Here is a 25,241-nt window from a genome sequence, read left to right as displayed (position 1 = left end):
ACAACTATGTGTGAATATTTGAACACCTAAGTTACCATTAACTCCATTCTTACTATATACTGGTGGATACTTGAGACAGAAAACCACAAAATGTTTCTGCCCAAATCACTGTAGTCATCAAAATACCACCTCCAAGTCACTGGTAAATGTGAAAATCCTCTGATATAAAATGCTTTGCCTTTGGGTGCCCTGATGAGATTATCATAGGAGAAAAAGGAAAAGGCAGTATTGGCTAAATTTACCAAGAAATTCCCAGGGAGAAGCAGCAGAAGAGGGAAGAATCTTCCATTTACTACAAGTTGGATGACTACCCAATTACTTGAGAAATTTTGAAGCATTTTTTTAGAAAGAGAGTTAAAAGCCAAAAACTTGAGCTAATCAAGTTCTGTATCTCATACTCAGTTGAAATAAGATTCTCACCCTGTTATATGGTAAACTGTATTTTACAAATCTTATAATATACCTCATTCAAAAATATATAAACTGGAGAAGAGCAGTATCTGCTCCTGGAATATTGAAGATGGAACACAAATGATTAAGTGTGTTTGCATTGTTTACAGTGTAATCTCTTTGCTCAAATTTTAAGTAAAATCTGTGTACAGATGTGTGTGTGAGAGCACATTCTTATGAAAGAATTCAAGTGTAAAGTACGGTGAGGTTAGTTTGCATTTTTGAGACAACAACAACTGTGTTTGAAGGATGCAAATTAAATAGAAATAAAGTTGAACTGGAGGAAGAGAGATGAATTAGGAAAGCACCATAGGAACCAAAGAAGATATGTGGATGAGTTGGTCTACAGCAAAGGCAACATGCAATGAGACAAGATTGCATCTTCTAAAAGAGATTTGGAGAATTAATGTGACCCATTGATTAGTTGATTAGTTGAAAACTGTGAGTGAAGCAGAAAATTATAAGTGGAGGCAGGTTTCTGAATTGACCATTTGGATTATACCACCTCTCAAAGGTACAATATTTTGTGGGCAGAGTGATAAATTCTACTCTTGACATGATTTGTTTGAAATTCCATTAGATATAAAAGTCAGAATATAGAAGAGAATTGTAGTTGTTGACACACATATTTGTCCTCTTTGTTACCACACACTCCATATTTCTTTTTACCATTCTGATTGCTGCTTTTCTATTTTCTTGGCAGGCTCATCCTTCTCTCACAAACTGAAGGTCTCTCAGTAATTGCTTCTAGTTCCCCTTTTCTCCTCTCTCCTTCCTTCCCTACTCTCTTTCTCTTCTTCCTTTCTTTCTTCTTCCCTTTCTTTCTTTCTTCCAATTACTCCTACTTTGCCTCCCACCAATCCTTCCTCCTCTCTATTTCATCTACATTAATTTCTGTTATATTCTAAACAGTGACTAAGTCCAGTTGATTACCTCTAATATCTTCATCTCAGAAATTTTGAGCTTTTGATTTTTATTTTCTATTTATTTCCCAGTCTGTTCATTTCACTGATTCTAATTCACCTTAAACGTCACATGCCAAAACCAAGATCACGTGCAATTTGCTTCTTTTAACACAATCCTCCTTCAGGGTTTCCTAAATATTTATTTATTTGATTTATTTATACACTGTCTGAATAGGTATGCAAACCAGAAACTTAGCAAGCATCCTAGGTAGAATTTTAGAATTTTCACCTAAAGAGTCCCTTAACTTTTTATATCCTAAATGCTATTATTCTCTCCATTCCAAATGAAACCATTTTAGTCCAAGGTATTGTTGATATATTCAGTGGATTAATAAATTCATCTGATTTTCCTGACTGTGTGTATTCATTTTTCAAACCAATATTGGAAATTCCACTCATAATAATAAATCAATCTATTGTTATTCTTATGACTCTTAAAGGACTGTTTACTATTTTTAAAATTAAAGAAGTCAATATCACTAACATAATCTAGAGATCTTGCATGCTCTGGCTACTACACACCTCTCTCTTTCTTGGTCTTTCATCACAGCTTCCTTCCTCTTTTAAATTCTTTTCAGTTCTTAAAGGTGTCATATGATTTATTGTGCCTGAGAATTTACATACTCTCTTCTTACACTATAATTCTAATCCACCTCTTTTCTTTTTGTTAAATAATATTATTAGCTCTCTGTTCCCATGTGACTTCTTCCAGAATATGACACCATCACAATCGAATATGTCAGACACTCTTATTACATAGATGTGCGGACATTGTACTAGTTTTTCCATTAATAAATACATTTATCACAGTTTTGAATGCTGTATACTAGCTCAGTGGATGCTTTCCTTCCCCATTAGATTATGGGCTCTATGAATAAGGATACAATTATCTTTTCCTCACAATCCAGTGACTTTTACATACTATCATTTGCTGATTTCTTAATACTACACGTGATCTTAGCCAAAAGGCCGAGAAATGATCGCTGATTTCTTAATAAATGAATAGAGTATGTATTAAAGAATCAGCATATCAGTCAGACAGTATAAAACAGTGAACTTTAACTCACCTGTAGCAATTATCAACCATATATTAGTAGTGGCTTCTTGCCCCAGTCCTCCTTCTTGCACTTTGGTAATTACGTATGCTCTAACAGTTGCCTTCAGTGTTACAATTAATTACATAGAAAGGATCACAAAAAATCACTATATACAAGAAGAAGTACGCCCTTAGCAAGACCAGTAATGATGGGGCTACCATTAAATTTGAAACCTAAAAGCAAACCTGAGAAAGAGTTGGTTAGACATAAAGATATAAGAGAATGTGCTTTGCTTAATCCCAAAGAAGTATTTTTTTCCCCAAATACCTTTCTCATCTTACCTTCTTCATATCTTCATACATCATGAACAGAATATTGAAGTCATGTTTGTGCTCATACCAGCCTCTGATATGATCAAACCAAAGGCTTCCCACCACTGTGGAAACAATTAATTAACAAGGTCAACATGCTGCACTCATTGACAACCAACTGTATTCTTTCTTTTCTGTTTTAAAATGTTCAGAGATAAATATGAAGCTCCACCACTGCACATTTCTATCACCATTTTAAACTGATTAGTGCTGTGGGAGAAAACTTACGTTTATAATATAAAAATTTTCCAATGTAAGCCTACCTTATGCATGCAAGAAAAGAGCACTGAAGAAATAAGGCCAAGGATCAGAGTTGGAAGATTCCTGTAGGGTAAATCCCTTCATTTTCCTACTTCCTCCAGCTGAAAACACACATCTCTATTTCTTCTCTTATTCTCTAAGCTCTCAAATATTATTATTTACTATCTACCAAAGAGTAAAACCTAAATATAATCTTCTAAATGAGTGAATACCTGATTCCACACTCCACTAGCCCCCTGCATCAATCAATACTCATCAGTAGTGTAATGAAAAATTCCACAGCTGAGCCTGGCATTGTGGTATAGCAGGTAAAGCCAACATGCATGTCAACAACATCCCATACGGTTGGCAGATCGAGTCCTGGCTGTTCCACTTCCAGTCGGGCTCCCTGGTAATGTGGCTGGGAAAGCAGAACAGTAATGCCCAAGTACTTGATTCCCTAGACCCTCATGGGAGTCCCAGAAGAAGCTCCTGGCTTCTGGCTTCAGACCAGCCTAGCTCTGACCATTGTGGCCATTTGGAGAGTGAACCAGAGGATGAAAGATCTCTCTCTCTCTCTCTCTCTCTCTCTCTCTCTCTCTCTCTCTCTCTTTCACCAACTCTGCCTTGCACATAAATAATCTTTTTTTAAAAATTCTGCAACTATGATATGAAAACCATGATCAAGAATACAAACTCACTCATTAGCTCTACTGGAAAAATTACTCTAGTTAGGAATCTGGCTATGGATACAGCCAGTTCAAATTATTAGAACATTTTTGACCTCTTATGGTTTCATCAAAATATATTCTAAATAATAAACCTTGCAAATTTGACAATTTCCAATTGGTCCTGACAAGGATGTAAAAGTATTTGGGTTACAGATCAATTACTGTACATTATAAACACTTTAATGTGGGTCCCATAATCTATCATTATATTTCTTCATTTCTCTATAATATGTTCCATAAATTCAATAATAAGATTAAATGGACTGTTATTTTTTTTATTTTAAATCTTTTACTCTTTTGTATGTTACATAACATTCAAATCACAGAGCAGTCTGATACATTTTTTTTTTCTCAAGCACAATGTACACTCATTTCAGATGTTTTTCTTCCCTCCTTTCAATCTTCCATGCTGGACAGAGATATGCCTTATAACAGACAGAATCATGCGTCTGCTGACTAAACCAACAGCTTCCCGGGCTCCATGATCCAATGTCCACAGGGGCCCCTGGAAGGCCAAAGCTGGAGGCCCCACAGTCCATTCTACTGCAGGTGGTCCTGGAAACAGCCCAGGAGGGCGTGCGTGCTCAGGTCTGGTACTTTATCCATTGGGAGTGATGTCAGAACACCCAGGTATAATTAAGTATACAGAAATAGCTCTTCTATAAAATTTTCATATATAAAAATAATGGTATTTATTTACAAAGTTTGAGATACTACAAAATAATGTAACATGTTGGCTAGGAACTTCAGTCTAACAGAGTCTATGCTAGGCAAGTCAAACGTGGTGAACGCATTTTCCTCTTAAATTGCTGAAAGCACACGGCACCACCATGCAGAAAAAGCAGAACTGTATTTTCTGGAAGGAAAACTTAACAGCACCCGGCCAGGGTAAAGGCCTTCAAACGAGAGGTGAACAAACTGGAGATCTGGGCTCAGAGCCGTTTCTTTTCTGTCCAGAAGCCAAGGGAGGTATAGGAGGTCCCTGGAGGAGGGGACAGTGGAGACGTGGCCCCAGTGCCCGAGGCCTCCTGGGCAGCCAGAGCCATGGGACAGCTGGTGGCTGTTTCTCAGGACACTGAGATAACGAAGCTGACACAGGGCGATGGGGCCAGAGCAGCTTTGTCCCAGCAATTGGCTGGCAGAGACCCAGGGTGCATGGGAGAAATGACCAGGCCATGTATGATGACGCCTGGCACGGACAGCAGGTGTCTGCGGTGCAGCATGACAAAGTGGCACACGCCTGGGGCGTTTCCTTTCAGGGTTCACACCTGTCCCCGACCCAAGCCAGGCTGGCCTGGGAAGGGTCAGCTGGCCACTCACCCCAGGGGCCCCCACCCACTGGCCAGTGGGAGCACTCCTTGCTGTGGAGGGGCACGCTTCTCCCCAGAGGGGTCCCAGCCCAGGGACTTCAGTCAGGAGGCCATGGCTGACACTGTAGCTGACAAGTCCCACCTCTGCTCCTCAGCAGCTGGCACTGGGTGACTCAGAGGACGGATGCAGGGACTGGGGTGACAGCCTGGCTTCTACAGGGCGACCTGGCCCTCCCAGGGGAGGCAGCCCTGGGCCTGCTTCACGCTTTAATGAGGCCAGGGGAGAAGGGACGAGTCTGCCCCTTGTGTTTAAGCTATGCTGGCCTCCAAGGCAGCTGCTGGCAGGGGGGCCCCAGGTCCAGGCTCCTGGGACAGCAGGGGTCGGGGGGCACTGAATGCAATAGGCCTTTTCAGCCAAGGCCCCGTGAGGACACTTTGCCTGGGGTAATGCACGTGACATGTGAACATGCCCGTCTCCTGTTTCGGGACCACAGTGAACAGACGTCTGCCACGAAGGGACCCAGGGGCACGGGCACAGGGCGGAGGTTTTGTGTACCCCACTTTTTCTTCCTTAGCACATATGTGGGGAAGATGGATCCCAGAGGTGGTGGTAGATATTTTGGTTAAGCAAAGGGGCTGTTTCCTGAAGAATGTTGTAATTCATGTGGGCATTCAGCTCGCATTGTTTTTTTTTTTTCAAAGGCAAACTCTTGGGCAGCACCCCCCACCCCACCCCCGGCCTCTCCGTGTGTGGGATGGCATCCGGCTGAGTGCAAGGCTGAGGACGCCACCGCGCCTGCGCCAGGGCCGGGACGCACACTTCTGAGCGTGTGCAGACTCCTGGCTCACACGGCGGGCTTCAAAAAATTCCCATTCCCGGTCATCAGTCCTTGCGGTGCAGGACAATGGGAAAGCCATTTGGGAAACTCTTTTCTTAGCTTCACTAAAGCCAGCTCAAATGCAGATTATCTTCGACCAGTGCAAAACCAAGTTCTCATGTACCCAACTTAGAAATCAAGTAGAAAAACTCTACCACTAATCACTTTTGCTGTGTAAACAAAAGGAAGCTAGCAATAAGAACCTCATGGGCTTACTAGAATCTTCTATTGATTTATGGGTACTACTAGTAACTAGGCTTGGTATCCTGTTAAGTCTTCCAAGTTCCTTAACACACTCCAAAATGTGCGCCTGCACCTGCAACAGCAGGGCTCTATGGGCGTGTATTACGGGACAGAGCGGCCTCTTCCAGACAGTACACGTATCTGTCTGCACCGAGACAGGACCCATGTCACTCTGTCAGAGGCCATTTGTGGACGAGAGCAGCCTCACCCCACCGCCACTTCACGCCCACGTTTCCCGCAGCACGAGGCACTCAGCACACTGCCCAGGAGCACCTGTGTCCTCAGCAGAAGGCACGGCCCTCACAGCTCTACCACCCCCCACTGGGGGGCTCCCCAGTACTCACTGAGCCATGCAGCGTTTGCGCTCGCTACCCCACCCACACCCACTGGAAGGCAGCCCGGGGCTGAGGTCGCTGTCGCGGGGACAGTCCATTCTGTCAGGGACGCAGGGAGACAGGTATGTAAGGGGGCCTCGAGAGGAAACATTTGTAAGGCCACACAGGCTCCTCTCTCCGGGTGTGGTTTGGGCGGAAATGGCAGGGGCAGGTCTCCTCTGCTACCTCACTCCCCCACCCGCCCACCCTGTCTGACCACGCCCCATGACCCAAACAGCCAGAGTCCGGGTTCGGTGACGGGCAGAGTCCGAGGCGTCTGCGGGGCTGACTCTTGCCCAATGTGCACAGTGACGGCTTCCCCCTGGTCAAACTGCAGAGCTGTGAAGGTGTCCCGCCGCCTGTCTGGGGCATGCGGAACACGTAGCCACTGTCCAGGGTGCTCAGGGCAGTGGTATGGCTGCCTGTGCCAGCCCCTCCCCTCCTGCCCTGTCCCAGGCGTTCGGTGACCTTAAGGCACAAGGTGTACATTCCCTGACACCGCTCTGGCCACGGGGGACGCTGCAGGGAGGCCGGCAGGCACTGGGGGTAGAGGGCAGCACTGCCCTGGCACTAAGGGTCAAACACAGAGGCCCGGGCACCTCCTGCGTGTGTGCTGAGAGGGGCGAGAGGCCGAGTGGCACGAACCGCCCCTGGGGTAGGTGGAGGCTTTGCGGGTAGCACGGAGCCTGAGGGCTAGTCCTACCTGGGAAGCTGGAGCTTGTGACCACAAGATCCTCACTCAGACCCCCAGGAGCACACCTAGGGAGATACGGCGCCACCGCGGGGCCTGGCCTAAGCCTCCTTTCCTTGTTTTTTCCAGGGAGGTTTCACACCAGCACGAGGTGGGGTGGCCTTGGTGGTGGTACCCTGCCAGGGGCCCTTAGCAGTGACCCCCACGTATCCCTGAGGGCGGAGGCCACTTCCACCCAACACCACGCCTCCACGGCTGGGGCCCCACCAGGCGGCAGAGCCTCCGGCCGCCTGCCCTTTGAAAGGGAGCACTGGATGGAGCGCACAGCATTCTACTGCAGAGCCAGAGGGCAGAGAGGGGAGAAGGCAGACCGGGGAGCGGCCTCGGCACTCCAGCAAGGACTCGGCCAGGGGCTGGAGAAGCGCTACCGTCCATGGACTGTTATTTTATAAACATATTGCTTTATAAACAATTCAGTTACCTTTTCCATCTAGAAATTTTCCCATGAAACGTTCTATGGTATCTGTAGGTTCAAATGTGATCACCCAATTTGCAAAATGAAAATATGAGACCAAAATATCCTTAGGATTTCTGTAGACATAAATAATCTGCAAGATGAAGTATAAAATGAGTTTTACAAATTTTGATATTTTGTGGATTGTTAATGACAATATAATATTTCATTATATGAATGTATCATTACGAATTTCAGTCTACTAGTCATGGAAATTTTGTTTTCAACCATTTAATGCTATTACAAAGTCTGTTGCAAAAAATAATTTTATTCACATGACATTGCACATGTGAATCAGCATATCAACCAGAATATCAAGAATCAAGAATATTTTATGCAAACACATAAAATATAATTCTAAAGTAAAATTTATTATTAGTAGGGTTCATAAATATTGCTAATTGGTTTTTGTGAGGACTTTATCAATCTATGTTATGTAAGCATTATGTGGTATTTTATGCATTGCCAAAGCAACATTGGAGATAAGTGAAGAAACAAACTATTTAAAATAAAAACAGTCGTCCATATGGAGAAATAATTTGTGTGGTGGTGGTCCAATATATGCACATAATTATAATTCCATATATATTATAATATGAAAGACAATAAAATAAAGATAAAATACAACATATGAAAGAGCATGGCCGAGTGGGACTAATGAACAATAGGTAAGAGGGTGTGTTGCCTGTGAAAAAACTCTATAAGCTATTGTCAGGACTTACTTTAGCTTTCTTGTTCTTCAGTCCTTTGGGAACTAAATAATATGGGAGGTGGGAAGCAAAGAGGCGAGGGGACTGTCTTTTCTCAAAGTCCACATTGAAAAAGTTGTATTCAAGGACAGGGGCTCTATCAATTGTGTTTATATTTTCAGTTCTATTGCGATGCTTCACATAATAAATCAAGCTTAGTATTTGCTGAGTCCAGATGGTACCTGTAAAAATAGGGAATCTCATTTTCATCCATGACATAGTGCTGAATAATAAATTTCAATAGTAATATCCTCTATCTTAAAATCAATTAGGGAGTCTTTTCTTTTAAATACACCAAATATGCTTATTTTTCCATTTTTTATTTGGTTGCTCTGTCCTTATTTTACATTAATATTAACAAAGTTACAATCAAGGACTCTTAGTTTTTCATTTTAAGACTTATGGCTGGAATTACATCAAATTAAGACGTTACTGTACTGCAAAAGAAACAGTTAGGAAAGTGAAGAAGATATAAGGATGTAAGGATATAAGAAGATATAAGATATAAAGATATAAGGACCTAAAACCAATTCCTGGGACAAGGACAGCCTGTTCAACAAATGGTGCTGGGAACATCGAAGAAACCCTGCAGATATAGGCACAAGCAATGACTTCTCGAAAAGTCCCTGGAGGCACAGGAAGTCAAAGCCAAAATTAACAATTGGATTACATCAAATTGGGAAGTTTCTGCACTGCAAAAGAAATAGTCAGGAAAGTGAAGAAGCATCAACAAATGGGAAAAAATTGTTGCAAACTGTGCAACCAATAAAGGATTAATAGCCAGAATATACAAAGAGATCAAGAAACTCCACAACAACAAAACAAATAATCCACTTAAGAGATGGGCCAAGGACCTCAATAGACATTTTTCAAAAGAGGAAATCCAAATGGCCAACAGACACATAAAAAAATGTTCAGGATCACTAGCAATCAGGGAAATGCAAATCAAAACCTCAATGAAGTTTCACCTCACCCCAGTTAGAATGGTTCACATACAGAAATCTACCAACAACAGATCCTGGCAAGAATGTGGGGAAAAGGGACACTAAACCTCTGTTGGTGGAAATGCAAACTAGTAAAGCCACTACGGAAGTGAGGTTGGAGCTTCCTCAGAAACCTGAATATAGCCCTACCATGACCATGCCATCCCACTCCTTGGAATTTACCCAAAGGAAATTAAATTGGCAAATAAAAGAGCTGTCTGCATCTCAATGTTTATTGCAGCTCAATTCACAATAGCTAAGACCTGGAATCAACCTAAATTCCCATCAACAGAAGGCTGGATAAAGAAATTATGGGATATGTACTCTATAGAATATTATACAGCAGAAAAAAATGAAATCTGGTCATTTGCAACAAAATGGAGGAATCAAGCCGAGTGAATTAAGCCAGTCCCAAAGGGAAAACTATCCTATGTTCTCCCTGATCAGTGACAACTAACTGTGCACCAAAAAGGAAATCTGTTGAAGTGAAATGTACATTATGAGAAACAGTGACTTGATGAGGCCTTGTCCTAACTATTGATGAACAACTTACTGCTTTATTCCTTTTTGTATTTTTTTTCAACTTAATACCATTGGTTGAACCCTTTAATTAACACACAATTATTCTTAGTTGTTTAAATTTAACTGAAAAGTGACCCATGTTAAATATAATAGTGGGAATAAGAGAGGGAGGAGATGTACAGATCTGCACATGCTCAATCAGACATACCTCTAATGGTAGAGTTAGAAATGTGCTAGGGGATTCCAATTCAATCCCATCAAAGTGGCATGTACCAATGCCATCTTACTAGTCAACGTAATCAGTTTCAGTTCATAACTGATTATAATGATAGCATTAAGTGTCAATCTGGAAAACATCATGCTAAGCGAAATAAGCCAGTCCCAAAGGGACAACTATCCTATGTTCTCCCTGATCAGTGACAACTAACTGTGCACCATAAAGGAAACCTGTTGAAGTGAAATGGACACTATAAGAAACAGTGACTTGATCAGCCCTTGTCCTAACTGTCGAGAAACAACTTACAAATTTATTCCTTTTGGTGTTTTTTTCATTCTGCTTAATACCATTGGTTGAACTATTTGATTAACACACAATGATTCTTAGTTGTTTAAATTTGACTGAAAAGTGATTCCTGTTAAATATAAGAGTGGGAATAAGAAAGGGAGGAGATATACAGTTCGGCACATGCTCACATAGACTTACCTCTAATGGTAGAGCTAGAGACTTGCCAGGGGATTACAATTCAGTCCCATCAAAGTGGCATGTGCTAATGTCATCTTACTTGTTGGAGTGCTCAGTTTAAGTTCATGGTTCATCAGGGGAATGGGATTGAGTGTCAAGGGGATTGTATGGATGGGACCAGTGTCTTCAAATAATTGATAGAATTAAAAAAGAGAGAATGATCCAACATAGGAAGTGGGATACACAGGAGATGTAGAAAGGCAGATGTCCTAAACAGTACTCTGGCCTCAGAATCAGCCCTTAAAGCATTCGGATCCAGCTAAAAAGCCCATGAGAGTATATCAGGCATGGAAAGCCAAGACACTGTGGCAAAAAAGTGACCTAAATAAAAGATATCTGTGAGTGAGATCTCAGCAGAAAGAACGGGCCATCGAAGAAGGAGGTACTTTTCTCTGAAGGCAGGAGAAAACTTCCACTTTGAATATGGCTTTATCTAAATAAGTTCAAGTTAGTGAACTCAAGAGGATTCCATAGGCTTGGCAGCTCATGACAAGAGCCTCGGGTGACTACTGGCATCATAAATAAGAGTGTCAATTGTTAAATCAACATGGGAGTCTCTGTGCACCTACTCCCCATGTAGGACCTCTGCCTTTAATGTGTTGTAATATGAGAATTAATGGTAAAACTACTACCCAAACAGTACTCTATACTTTGTGTGTCTTTGTGGATGCAGTCTGTTGAAATCTTTACTTAGTTTATACTAAGTTGATCTTCTGTATCTAAAGATAATTGAAAATGAATCTTGATGAAGAATGGGATGGGAGAGGGAACAGAAGATGGGATGGTTGTAGATGGGAGGGAGGTCATGGGGGGAAAAGTTGCTACAATTTAAAAGTTGCACTTTGGAAAATTATATTTATTAAATAAAAGTTGAAAAGAAAAAAAATACTAAAAAAGACTTATGGCTGCTCTGATTTCATGATAAAAGTGAGTCAGATCATTTCAACAGATCCTTCTCCTTGCTCCCTACCTTTTGTCTAAGTTTCCTTACTACTAGCTTTTGTGAGTTCCTATGTTTCTTCCTCCATAGATTTCTTTATTAGAAGTTTAGCTTACAGAATTATGTACAAATTAATACCTTAAGGCCCATATGTCCCTTCAAAACAAAGTTTCCACCATTTTCCTACTTTCCATGAATTAGATCTCCACATCGTGAAATATTTTTATGCCCCTTTTTCAGGGATATCCCATAGTACAAATTATGAGGAAATATAAGATCCACAATTTAAGAGTTCTTATTGATTCTTGATTTCTTAATTAGTCAAATTTGGTCACTGTCTATGGAAGAATACAGAAATTCATGTAAATATATTAAATAATTCCATTTCCATTCAGAACATACCTGACTGTAATCAAATATAATTATATGAAGATTTGACCTTTTTTTCTAATGGCTACTCTTAATGATTTATGAGTGGCAATATGGACTTGAGCACTCCACTCTCATGATTTCAAGAACGATTCAGTGATGGTTTTTATGGAGGTTAGTCTGACACTTTTTTAAGAGTTGTTGGTTTATTTGAAATGTAGAGTTATGGAGGGGTGGTGGGAGGGAAGGAGGTAGAGAGAGAATGAGAGAGAGAGAGAAAGACAGAGAGAGAGAGAGAGATTTTATCAACTGGTTTGCTCCTCCGGAACTTCTTTCCACATCTCTGATGTGGATAGCAGGGGCCCAAGTGCTTGGGTTATCTTCTACTGCCTTCCCCGGCAGGCCTAACAGCAGGGAGCTGGATCAGAATTGGGGCAGCTCAAGCATGAACCAGTGTCCATATTGGATGCTGGCAGCACAGGCAGTGGTTTAACCCACTGAGCCACAACACTGGTCCCAAGCCTGACATTTTGAAAGAATTGGACATGTAGAGAAATTGCAGGCTTCAGGGATTGGCTTCTGAGGCATAGTGAGTTAAGCCTCAGCCTAAATTTCGAGCCTCCCATATGGGTGCTGGGTCATGCCCTGGCTGCTCCACTTCCAATCCAGCTTTCTGCTAATGTTCCTGTGAAAGCAGCATAAGATGTTCCAAGTTCATTGGTCCCTGCATTCAAGTGGGAGGCCCAGATGGATTTCTAGGCTCCTGGCTTTGGCCTGGCCCAGCCCCAACCATTACAGCCATTTGGTCTGTGAACCAGCAGGTGAATGATCTCAAATCTTTATCGGTGTCTTTCTCTCTATCTATGATTCTGCTTTTCAAATAAATAAATAAATAAATCTTAAAAAGAAAGAAAGAATTCACAGTCTTCTGGGCGAGAACAATGAGTTTCCAATATATTTAAAGCATCATGAGTCCTTGTTATGCATTCCAACCTTGTCCCAGTATCTGAAAGAGTACGTGGGAATTTGCTATTGAGTACTCCTGGTCTGTGTAGCCATACCAGTTGGGTAATTGCAAGAAGATATTCACTTTATGTTCTGATTTTATTGTCAAATATTGTTATTGCTTGAAAACAAGGACTTTGGGCAGGCTGTCAGAGCTAGTGTTAGAAAGACTGTGAACATACATCATCAAGAAACTGAATTGTTCTGCATCTCCATAAAATAGTGACCAAAAACATTGTTGCAATTATCTGGGTCTTTCTTTTGTCACACGGTAGGAAATCTATAATTAAATTCAGACTAACTCCTCTGTCTCACTAAAATAGCCCCAATGGAGGTTTCAGAGCAGTGAGATTCTTAAAGATTGTAATCTTAGTCTGGTGGCAATTCTCCACAGGAAGCGCAAACAAGCATGAAGACTGCTGACTGCTATATCATAAACTCTAAAATCCTTTGTGTTTGATCCAAGAGTCTCATCTCAGCCATCATCAGTGAAACTGTTGCAGGATAACCTGCTAGCTTGCATAAAAGACAAAATCTTAGACCCTTCCTGATTTTGACTACCAAAGCCTTGGGTATTAGATCTACAATAAGACATATTGCATTCCTCACAACATCCTTGAACTTCTATAGTATACTGAAGCATTCAAAGACATAAGAACAAAGCCAGATTTCAAGTGAACAGATAGTATATGTTTGGTAAAGATATTTACTTATTCTTGTAACAAAGCCAACTTGCTTGGGATGTTCTGAGACAGACACATCATAAACAAGCAAAAACTAATTAAACATCCTAAAAAACAAGTTTTACCTCTCATTCTGCACTTACTATAAAAATTCAAACCAAACCCTTGACATTTCATCCTTTATTGAAGTAGTGGTCACCATTACAAAAGACTTTTCAGGAGTGAGTGTTTAGATGTCCACATCCATATTCAAGTGCCTTAGTGTCTTTTATTTCTGGCTCTGGCACCTAACTCCAGCTTGCTGATAAGGCAAACCCTGCAAGGTAATGGTGATGGCACATGTTATTAAGTTACTGATATGTGGGAATTCTGGATTGTATTCCCAGCTCTTGATGCAGGTCCAGCTCCAACCACCACTCTGAGCATATAGGGAGTGAAAGGCATTAGGTAATGATTAGGGATCAATTCTACAAGAAGATGGGGCTATAATAAATAAATATATATGCGCCCAAAGCCAGGGCACCTGGCCAATTAAAACCAGTGTGAATGAACCTAAAGGGAGACATAGACTCCAGAACAATAGTAATAGAGGACTTCCATCATTAAACAAATCAGCTAGACAGAAATCAGCAAAGAAATAACAGCAATAAACTATACTATGGGAGGGTTCCAAGATGGCGAAATAGGGAGGGAGCTCACTGATAGTCCAGGAAATGATAGTTTAATAAAAGTGGAGATACTGTAGTCTCAGGGGAGAGTTAGGGAAAAAACTGCAGAGGAAACTCTTCTGGAATTAGAGAGACATGGTGGATCTGCATGGAACGTAGGGGTGCCACGGCTCAGGAGCCCAGCTGCAGAGAGTCTCTGCTCCAACACTGGAATGGGAGGTGAGGCAAAACCACAGTAGTCTGAAACATTGGCAGAAAAGTTGCAGGAAGAGCCTAGAGGGAACAAGGCTTGAAGCCCCGTGGATGAAAGTACACCAGCCTAACTAGAGGAGAAAAAAAAAGGGATGATATAGACACGATTCTATCTCTCCACACACCTTACAAAGGTGTGTGAGACAATAGAGCAGGTGCCATTTTGGACATACATAACAGCTGTGCCAGTCTGGGGCTGCGCAAGCTCTCAGCCAAACAGAAAAACTTGACTCTGGTTGGGAGTAATAACAGGAGACTAAGACCTAGTGAATGTGTGGAACTTAGAACCGGGACTGTGATAAAAAAAAAATTAAGGGTGTGTGGGAGAACTCATGGGTGTGGCTGAGACGTGAGTAGTCTCATTGGGAGACGCTGCAAACTCAATAACCTTGGCAAACTCAGTAACCAGTGAGAGACATTGCAGTGGAATCTGAGCTTACACTGAGGACTACACAGATCTTTTGTGTGGTCCTTGGGACAGAAGACAAATATATCAACTGGGGCTAGCACTCAGGCACTGATTACCATCAAGGAGAAGAGCTCAGCTGAACAGAATTAAATAGCTTCTGAATAAAAAAAAAAAAAAAAGAGGAACAGAAGATTTACCATGCCAAATCTGGGTGTGTCACCTTTGGCACACCCTGAACCCTGAAGAACTGAACAGAGCTCTCTGACCATACCCACCACAAGCCTCTAGAGATTCACAAACAGCAGGCAGTACACTTAATCTAGAGTCATAGTATAATGAGAAAAGCCACCACAGAGAGAAAAAAAAGAGGAAGAAGAAGAAGAAACCCAAGAATATCTCCACAATGCCAAAAAACAAATGCAAAAACCAAGGAAACAAGAAAAAGGAAAACATCATGACACTCCCAAATGAACATGACTCTCCAATACAAGATTATGAAGATGATGAGATTGAAGATATGCAAGATACAGAATTCAAAAAATTATGATAAGAACATTTAGAAGTTATCAAAAACAAATACATGGACTACAAAATCCATACAGGACATGACAGAAAATCTCTCTAGTGAAAATGAAATCTTAAGGAGGAATCAAAATGAAATGAGGAATTTAGTAGAACATGAAATTGAGAAATTGAAGAGAAATCAAAACTAAACAAAGAATTCAACAGAACAAATGAAAAACATATTTGAGAGCCTTAAAAAACAGAATCAGTGTGGTGGAAGAGAGAATATTGTACTTAGAAGACAGAGCACAGGAAAGTATACAAACCAAAGAAAAGAAGAGGAAATTGACATCCAAGTACAGGAAGCACATAGAACCTCCAATAAACATGACCAAAAGAGATCCTCATGACGACACATTGTAATCAAAGTTACCCCAGTGAAACATAAAGAAAAGATTCTAAAAATGTGCAAGAGAGAAATGTCAGATTACTCTCAGAGGATCTCCAATCAGACTCACAGCAGACTTTTCATCAGAAACCCTACAAGCTAGGAGGAAATGGCTAGATATAGCCCAAGTACTAAGAGGATAAACTGCCAGCCAGGAATATTGTATTATGCAAGGCTCTCATATGTGAATGAATGTGAAATAAAGACCTTTCATAGCAAACAGAAATTGAAAGAATTTGTCACCACTCCTTGAGCCCTGCAAAATATGCTTAAAGATGTGTTACACACAGAAACATAAAACACAGAAACACGGCCATTAATATGAAAGAAAGTAAAGGAAGGAAACCACACAGCAAAAGATCACAGGAAGTTCAAAGCATACATTAGAAATATCTTTGGAAAAATGGCAGGACAAAGTCACTACTTATCTATGGTCATATTGAATGTAAATGGCCTCAACATTCCAGTTACAGGCATAGACTGGCTGAATAGATAAAAAAAAAAAAAACCTCTATTTGCTGCTTACAAAAAACACATGCAGACTAAAAATGCTTGCAGACTAAAAGTGAAAGTTTGGAAAAAGATATTCTATGCACAGAGAAACCAAAAAAAGCTGGCATAGCCAAACTGATATCAGACAAAATAAAAAATTAACACTAAAATTGTTAAGAGAGACAAAGAGGGACACTATATAATGATTAAGGGATCAAATCAACAGGAAGATTTAACTATTATAAATGTATATGCACTTAATTACAGGGCACCAGTTTATTTAAAAGCTATGTTAAGGGACTTAAAGGGAGACTAAGACTCCAATATAATAGTACTGGTGGACTTGGATACTCCACTCTCAGAAATAGACAGATCAACTGGACAGAAGATCAACAAGGAAACAGCAGATTTAATTGACACTATAGCCCAAATGGATCTAACAGATAGCTACAGCACTTTTTTTTTGACAGGCAGAGTGGACAGTGAGAGAGAGAGAGAGAGAGAGAGAGACAGAGAGAAAGGTCTTCCTTTTGCCGTTGGTTCACCCTCCAATGGCCGTCACAGCCACCGTGCTGCAGCCGGCACACTGCGCTGATCTGAAATCAGGAACCAGGTGCTTCTCCTGTTCTCCCATGTGGGTGCAGGGCCCAAGGAGTTGGGCCATCCTCCACTGCACTCCCGGGCCATAGCAGAGAGCTAGCCTGGAAGAGGGGCAACTGGGACAGAATCCGGCACCCTGACCGGGACTAGAATGGATGATTAGCCTATTGAGCCATGGCAGTGGCCTACACAAAGTTCAATCCTACACTTTTAAATTTACATTCTTCACAGCAGTGCATGGAACCTACTCGAGGATTGACCACATACTAGTCCATAAAGCAAGTCTCAGCAAATTCAAAAGAATCAAAATCATACCTTGCAGCTTCTCAGACCATAGGGGAACGAAGTTGGAAATTTGCAACTCAGGAATCCCTAGAACATATGCAAACACATGGAGACTGAACAACATGCTCCTGAATGAACTACGGGTCATAGAAGAAATCAAAAGAGAAATCAAAAACTTTCTGTAAGTAAATGAGGATTACAACACAACATATCAAAACTCATGGGATGCAGCACAAGCAGTGTTAAGGGGAAAGTTTATAGCAATAAGTGCCTATATCAAGAAATTGGAAAGGCACCAAATAAATGAGCTATCAATGCATCTCAAGGATCTAGAGAAATTGTAGCAAACCAGACACAAAACTAGCAGAAGAGAAATAATTAAAATTAGAGAAGAAATCAATAGAATTGAATCCAAAAAAATTACAAAAATCCACAAAACCAATAGCTGGTTTTTTGAAAAAATAAACAAAATTGACACCCCATTGGACCAACTAATTAAAAAAAAGAGAAAAGACCCAAATCAATAAAAAAGAGATGAAAAAGGGAATGTAACAACAGACACCACAGAAATAAGAGTCATCAGAAATTACTACAAGGACTTGTATGCCAGCAAACAGGGAAATCTATCAGAAATGGATAGATTCCTGGACACATAAAACCTACCTAAATTGAACCAGGAAAACATAGAAAATCTAAACAGACCCACAACCAAGTCAGAAATTGAAACAGTTATAAAGGCCCTCCCAACAAAGAAAGCCCAGGACCGGATAGATTCACGGCTGAATTCTACCAAGCATTTAAAGAAGAACTAACTCCAATTCTTCTCAAACTATTCAGAACAATTGAAAAAGAGGGAATCCTCCCAAATTCTTTCTATGAAGCCAGCATTACCTTAATTCCTAAACCTGAAAAAGATGCAGCAGAGAAAGAGAATTACAGACCAATTTCCCTGATGAACATAGACACAAAAATCCTCAATAAAATTCTGGCCAGTAAAATACAACAACACATCAGAAAAGTTGGAAACATTTCCACTGAGATCTGGTACCAGACAGGGATGCCCACTCTCACCGCTGCTTTTCAATATAGTTCTGGAAGTTTTAGCCAGAGCTATCAGGCAAGAAAAAGAAATTAAAGGCATACAAATTGGGAAGGAAGAAGTCAAACTATCCCTCTATGCAGATGATATAATTCTTTATTTAGGGGACCCAAAGAACTCTACTAAGAAACTATTGGAACTCATAGAAGAGTTTGGCAAAGTAGCAGGATATAAAATCAATGCACAAACATCAACAGCCTTTGTATAGAGAGGCAATGCCATGGCTGAGAAAGAACTTCTAAGATCAATCCCATTCACAATAGCTACAAAAACAATCAAATACCTTGGAATAAACTTAACCAAGGACGTCAAAAATCCCTATGATGAGAATTACAAAATCTTAAAGAAAGAAATAGAGGAGGATACCAAAAAATGGAAATCTTCCATGCTCATCGATTAGAAGAATCAATATCATCAAAATGTCCACTCTCCCAAAAACAATTTATAGATTCAATGCAATACCAATCAAAATACCAAAGATATTCTTCTCAGATCTGGAAAAAAAGGATGCTGAAATTCATATGGAGGCATAGGAGACCTCGAATATCTAAAGCAATCTTGTACAACAAAAACAAAGCCGGAGGCATAACAATACCAGATTTCAGGACATACTACAGGGCAGTTGTAATGAAAAAAGCATGGTACTGGTACAGAAACAGATGGATAGACCAATGAAGCAGAATAGAATCATCAGAAATCAAACCAAATGTCTACAGCCAACTTATATTTGATCAAGAATCCTGAGGAATTTAAGGATTTAAACAGTATTTTTCACTTTGTGTTTCTGTGTGAGTGCAAACTGTTGAAATCTTTACTTAGTAAATACTAAGTTGATCTTCTGTATAAAAAAGATAATTGAAAATGAATCTTGATGTGAATGGGATGGGAGAGGGAGTGGGAGATCATATGGTTGCGGGTGGGAGGGTAGTTATGGGGGAAAAACTGCTATAATCCAATAGTTGTACTTCAGAAATTAGTATTTTTAAATAAAAGTTTAAAAAACTAGATTAGATTTGCTTTTATTTACAATTTTTTAAAAGATTTATTTGAAAGGCAGAATTAGAGAGGCAGAGGTAGAGTTAGAGATGAGAGAGAGAGAGAGTGAGAGAGAGAGAGAGAAGGGTCTTCTAAACTGGTTCACTCCCTAAATGGCCCCAGTGGCCAGAGCTGGGCCAATCCGAAGCCAGGAGCCAGGAGCATCTTCCAGGCATCCCATGTGGGTGCAGAGGTCCATGGACTTTGGCTGTCTTCCACTGCTTTCTCAGGCACATTAGCAGGGAATTGTATCAGAAGTGGAGCAGCCAGGACACGAACTGGCACCCATATGGGATGCCAGTGCCAATATGGAATGCCAGTGGCCTTGCCCATTATGCCACAGCACTGGCCCCTGCTTTAAGATTTTTGCATCAATGTTCTTGAATGTTCTAAAAGCATGTGACGTGTCAAAAATCTTATACATGTTACTGCCTAGCCAATTTAAATGTGTGATAAATTTTATACAATTTATAGTTAATCCTGGGGAGATACACTGAAATCCCTTCTAAAATAGGAAGGTACCCTGCAGGTTGAACAGAGCACTGGTAAATGATGTCCCGAAGACTTCAAAGTAGGTAAAGATAAGAGAAAGACCTTTTAAATGGACTGAGGTGCTTGAACTAAAACTTAGCAAACTGGTATTACCAATATCTATGTAAGAAAAAGCTATTTCCATTCTTGCTGTATCTTCTACTAGGCAAAGTTTCATATGATGGATGAATTCAGAAATAAGGTACTGAGTTACCAGTTTGAGAAAAGTTAACAAGGTCATCAATTCCAAAGTTAAGAATAAAAGAGAGGGAGACAAAAATTTTCATGAATATTAGGAATATCATATTTCCTTAACCTACAGTGAATCTTTGAGGGAAACATTAATTACTCTGTACAACATACCTTCTTTGGCAACAATCAACTCCTATTGTAAAAGGCACAATTTGAAAATAACCTTTTTCAAAATGTAAGATTTGAGTATAATTATATTAGTTGAAATTTATTTTAATATTATGGAGAAGCACAAAATAACTAGAATTAATTGAAAAACATTTTAGGAAACAAAATCAAGATAGTGTTTTGATTATATATTTCTTTCATTTTGTTTCAGACCAAGTGAAGAGGTCAGCATTTAAAGAGTAGCTGCCCTTGGCTCAATATTTGATTTCTTCACATTTGCTATCTGAAATTACAATATATGCATTGCATAAGGACTTAATTACAACTATTTGAGTTTAACTTTTTTCTGATCCTAAGTGGGGTTGGGTTGCCGCTGGTGTCTGGAAGAGAACCTTAGTACATAGCTTTACAAAACCAATAAAGACAGATATCCAATCAACTGCCTCTTATAAACTTACCAGATTTTGGATATGTTATTATGAAGACATCATCATCTCTAATTGCAAAATCATCTAGATTTTTTATGAAGTCCATATTGACTGCCATACGATGAAAATTATAACCTTTAAAATTCCATAAATACATGTCAGTATTGTCCATAATTTTTACCTACAAGTAAAAAACACATATAAGTCTCTTTAATTTTTTAGTATTTTATAACAGTAACTAACACTTGTTAAGTGCTCAATAAGTTTAAATATCATATCAAACCCTATTATATGTATACCAACTCCTTTACTATTCCAAACATGCCACAATTTCATAAGTCTTTAAACATCACAGTAATTTAATGCTGTATCATTAATATCACTATATCAAAGACAAGGAAACTAATAAATTGAGAGGATAACCAACTTTTCTTAAAATCCTATGATGGGGCCGGCGCCATGGCTTAACAGGCTAATCCTCTGCCTTGCGGCGCCAGCACACCGGGTTCTAGTCCCGGTTGGGGCGCCGGATTCTATCGTGGTTGCCCCTCTTCCAGGCCAGCTCTCTGCTATGGCCCGGGGAAGGCAGTGGAGGATGGCCCAAGTCCTTGGGCCCTGCACCCGCATGGGAGACCAGGAGAGGCACCTGGCTCCTGGCTTTGGATCAGCGAGATGCGCCGGCCGCAGCGGCCATTGGAGGGTGAACCAACGGCAAAAAGGAAGACCTTTCTCTCTGTCTCTCTCTCTCTCACTATCCACTCTGCCTGTCAAAAAAAAAAAATCCTATGATGTAAAATTAACATGAATCCATACATATGGAAGAGGATATTAATGCACCAAGAGGTTAACCACATTACTGAAGGTTGCACAGCTAGTATAAGTATAGCTGAAAAGATATGATGCCAGATAATTTATCCACATAGTCTATGCTTTTAATATAGAGTTTATTAGAATTTTATGTTTTTATTAGTCACATAGTTATAGAAATAGGAAGTTTTTATGAGTGTACTTTTATTTTCACTTTCTTTCCTAGAATATGAATACCTTGCTCTAACAGAAGTTTCTAATTCCAAATCTGATGCAATTAGGCCCAGGAGTGCAGATGCTAGAATCTCATGTTGAAGTACTTTGGTTCAATTTCCAGCTCTGCTTGCAATTTCAGTTTCCTGCTTTGTGCAACCTGAGATACAACAGGTAATCATTCAAGTGTTGGCTCCCTGCCACTCACATGGCTTGAATTCCCTGCCCTGGTTTAGTCCTTCTGGTCCCTGCCTTCACAATATTTTGTGAATCAATCAGTGTATGAAATAGTTCTCTGTGCCTATGACTCTCTCTCTCTCTCTCTTTCTCCCTCTAAAATAAATACATAAATAGATTTGTTTTAAAAACACTCTCACATTAACTATTAATCCTGCACATGCTAAGTAATAAACTTAAGAAATGAGCAAGACTTTATTAATGATCATGTTCCCTGACCAGATAACCTGAAAGAAGACACAAATAAACATCCCATACAAGTGCTTCTGAACAGCAAGAGTTAATTGGTAATGATACCAATTGTGAAATTTGATTGTTGTTTATAGCCCTTATCTGTACTCCTGGGGAACAGTGGTTTTCCTACTTACTACTTACTGAATTCTTTGTTTAGTGGAGGTTTAAGCTTGTTATTATAAAGTAAACTGAAAGTATGTCATTATGAAAATTAAAAGAAAATCTTTCTCTCTGTCTCTCCATCTCTCTGTCTGTAACTGTACCTCCCAAATGAATAAATAAAAATTTTTTAAAAAGGAAGAAAATTAAAAGAAAAATAAGAAAGGAAAGAGGCAGTAGGGAGGAATAAAAGGAGAGTAGGGTGGGAAGTATCATTATGCCTTTAAAATTGTATATGTGAAATACATGAAATTTGTTTGCTTTATATAAATGAAAAAATTAAAGTACTTTTGACATATAAAACAATGGGGCCAGCATCATGGCATAGTAGGTTAAGTCTCCAACTGCAATGCCTGCATTCCAGTATGAGCACTGGTTCATGCCCCAGTTGCTCCACTCTCTATCCAGCTCTCTGTTAAGGTGCCTGGGAAAATAGTGGAAAATATCCAAAGTCCTTGGTTCCCTTTACCTAGGTGGTAGACCCAGAAGATACTCCTGGCATCTGAATTTGGCCTGGCCCAGCCCCAGATGTTTGGCCACAAGCAGGTGAAAGAATCTCTCTCTCTCTCTCTCTCTCTCAAAAAAAAAAAAAAAAGAAATGTAAAGCAATACTTAACAAAATTCCGACAAGATCCTTTATAATACTTCTTGAATGTCTCTTAGAAATTAAAATCTCATTATTTTGAAAAATAAATGTTAAATACATTAATAGAATCATGGCTACATAATCAACTTATGTATCTACAGTTATTTAAAATATGATAATGCCTGTTTTAGACAAGCAGAAATCAATGAACTATACAAATAAACCACGTTGGGTCTATTTGTTACATATGAGGGTATTTTAAAATGACCTCCCTAAAGTTGGAATACAAGGAATTCGAACTATTCAAATTGGAATTAGAACAGTCAGGATGACAAGTCACAAAGATTGGTTTCAATAGAGTAGATTACAGCTACTTTGACAATCACATCACAAATTTCTTGGGGAAAAAAAGTTGAACTCAGTCTTTGGAGTGTCATGAGGGGTGATTCATACTATATAACACAGACAAATGAGGAAGCGCAAAGGCAGGGAAATGCAAAGATGAAAAATGAGTCACTATCACACTCTCCCTAACAGTCCACAATGCCACTCACACGGTCTCCAAAAATACATCCCAGATTCCGGAAACTCTGGATGCTGAGGAATAAAGAATGAATGTTACGTGATCTCCACAAGCATTCTGAATGAACATAGCTATTTGTCAGCCATTTACTGGGGTTGTTCACTCCATTCATCTGTCCATTATAGTCTCAGGAAAGAGAATTTTATGAATTATCATGCTACAGAGATGAAAGACAAAAAAATAGAGTGTAGTTGAGACAGAGTCAGGAGGGATCTCAACATTGCAAGCCATATCAATAATGCATCTCTGTGATAAATGTAGAAGAAATGCATTGTGTTAAGTAGAAAGAATATCTGTGTTTCCCTCTTATTCTTTCTTTTATGTCAAAAGAAAGAGGAAAAGAGATAGAAAAAAGAACATACACATGTTACACAGAAAGAGAATAAGGTTTCAGAGAGGCTTAGAGCTCTCCTTTCCTACTCACTGTTGTAGGTCAGCTGAAGAAGCAAGATCACCTCTGATGCAGTTTTTGGGACTATGGAGATTGATGTGTGGCTGATAAATAAATATCCTATGCAGAGTTTATTTTGGCCAATGAGTAGTGTTCTAATAAATGGACAGGTAGCTTAGTTTGGATAAGTTCTCAAGATTTTGTTGACATTAAGAAATGCACATCACTTGTTCTAGAAACCTCAAAGGAATCAAAATATTTGGAGACACTCAAGAAGACCACAGATAAACAGAAGTTGTACTTAATACATTTTATAAGTTATGAAACACAACAGCTTCCTTGGACATGAGTGATGGTGAATAAAATGATTTAGATACAACTCAGGATATTAGTTGTTTACTAAGTTTTAGCAGTTATGAAATAAGCATGATATAATGAAAGCTATTGCAACAACTTCTTTGGACATGAGTAATGGTCAGTAAAATGCTATAGTTCTATCTCAGGAGACTGGTTACATTTCCAGATTTTTATTCGCACCATCCCATCTTCTTGTTCACCCTTCATCTCATTCAGATTGTTTCTTCTATTGTAACACTAAATCTTAAACTCATGTTATGGTGCAGGAGACTAAGCCACTGCTTGTGGTGCTAGCCTCCCACTGGAGTCCCAGCTTCCCAGTCCCAGTCCTGCTTCCAAAATAGCTTCCTGCTAATGTTCCTGGGAAGGCAGTGGAAAATGGCAGAAGTAATTGGGCCCCTGTCATCCGTGGTTGAGATGAAGATGGAGTTCATGTCTCTGGACTTTGGCCTGGCCCAGACCTCAGTGTTGCAGCCTCTGGAGAGTGAAGCAATTGATGGAAAAAGAAAAATTGCCTCTGAAAAAGAAGAAATATACAGAAAATATGAGGAATTGAGAAATTCAACAACCAGAAGACATAATAATAATGACATAATAACCCAGTTACGAAATAGACAAAAGATACTAAAAGGCATCAGCCATATATAGGTCATGTCACTTTAATTAACTCTTTGTGCACTTCTATCCAATAGCTTCCAAGAAAATGGGTACCATGGTTTTTACTGTTCTATGATTCCTAGTTGCACTATAATATTGGCTTAAATAT

General features: G+C 39.9%; 1 protein-coding gene across 1 annotated transcript in view; it reads right to left on the bottom strand.

Annotated features, from left to right (window-relative positions):
• Positions 1 to 21,080, bottom strand: part of LOC133757063 (amine sulfotransferase-like) — a 40,372-nt gene extending 19,292 nt beyond the window's left edge. Inside the window, exons 1-4 of the mRNA XM_062187675.1 lie at positions 20,939 to 21,080; positions 8,527 to 8,735; positions 7,772 to 7,898; positions 2,794 to 2,888 (exon numbers count right to left, since the gene is read on the bottom strand). Coding sequence (XP_062043659.1) covers positions 2,794 to 2,888; positions 7,772 to 7,898; positions 8,527 to 8,735; positions 20,939 to 21,080 — 573 coding nt within the window. The remainder of the gene's footprint in view (positions 1 to 2,793; positions 2,889 to 7,771; positions 7,899 to 8,526; positions 8,736 to 20,938) is intronic.
• Between the last annotated feature and the right edge of the window lie 4,161 nt (positions 21,081 to 25,241).

Source organism: Lepus europaeus, chromosome 3 (genome assembly GCF_033115175.1).
Source record: "Lepus europaeus isolate LE1 chromosome 3, mLepTim1.pri, whole genome shotgun sequence".
Taxonomy (NCBI): domain Eukaryota; kingdom Metazoa; phylum Chordata; class Mammalia; order Lagomorpha; family Leporidae; genus Lepus; species Lepus europaeus.
Note: the sequence above shows the minus strand (reverse complement) of the source record. Positions and strands in the feature narration are given on the sequence as shown.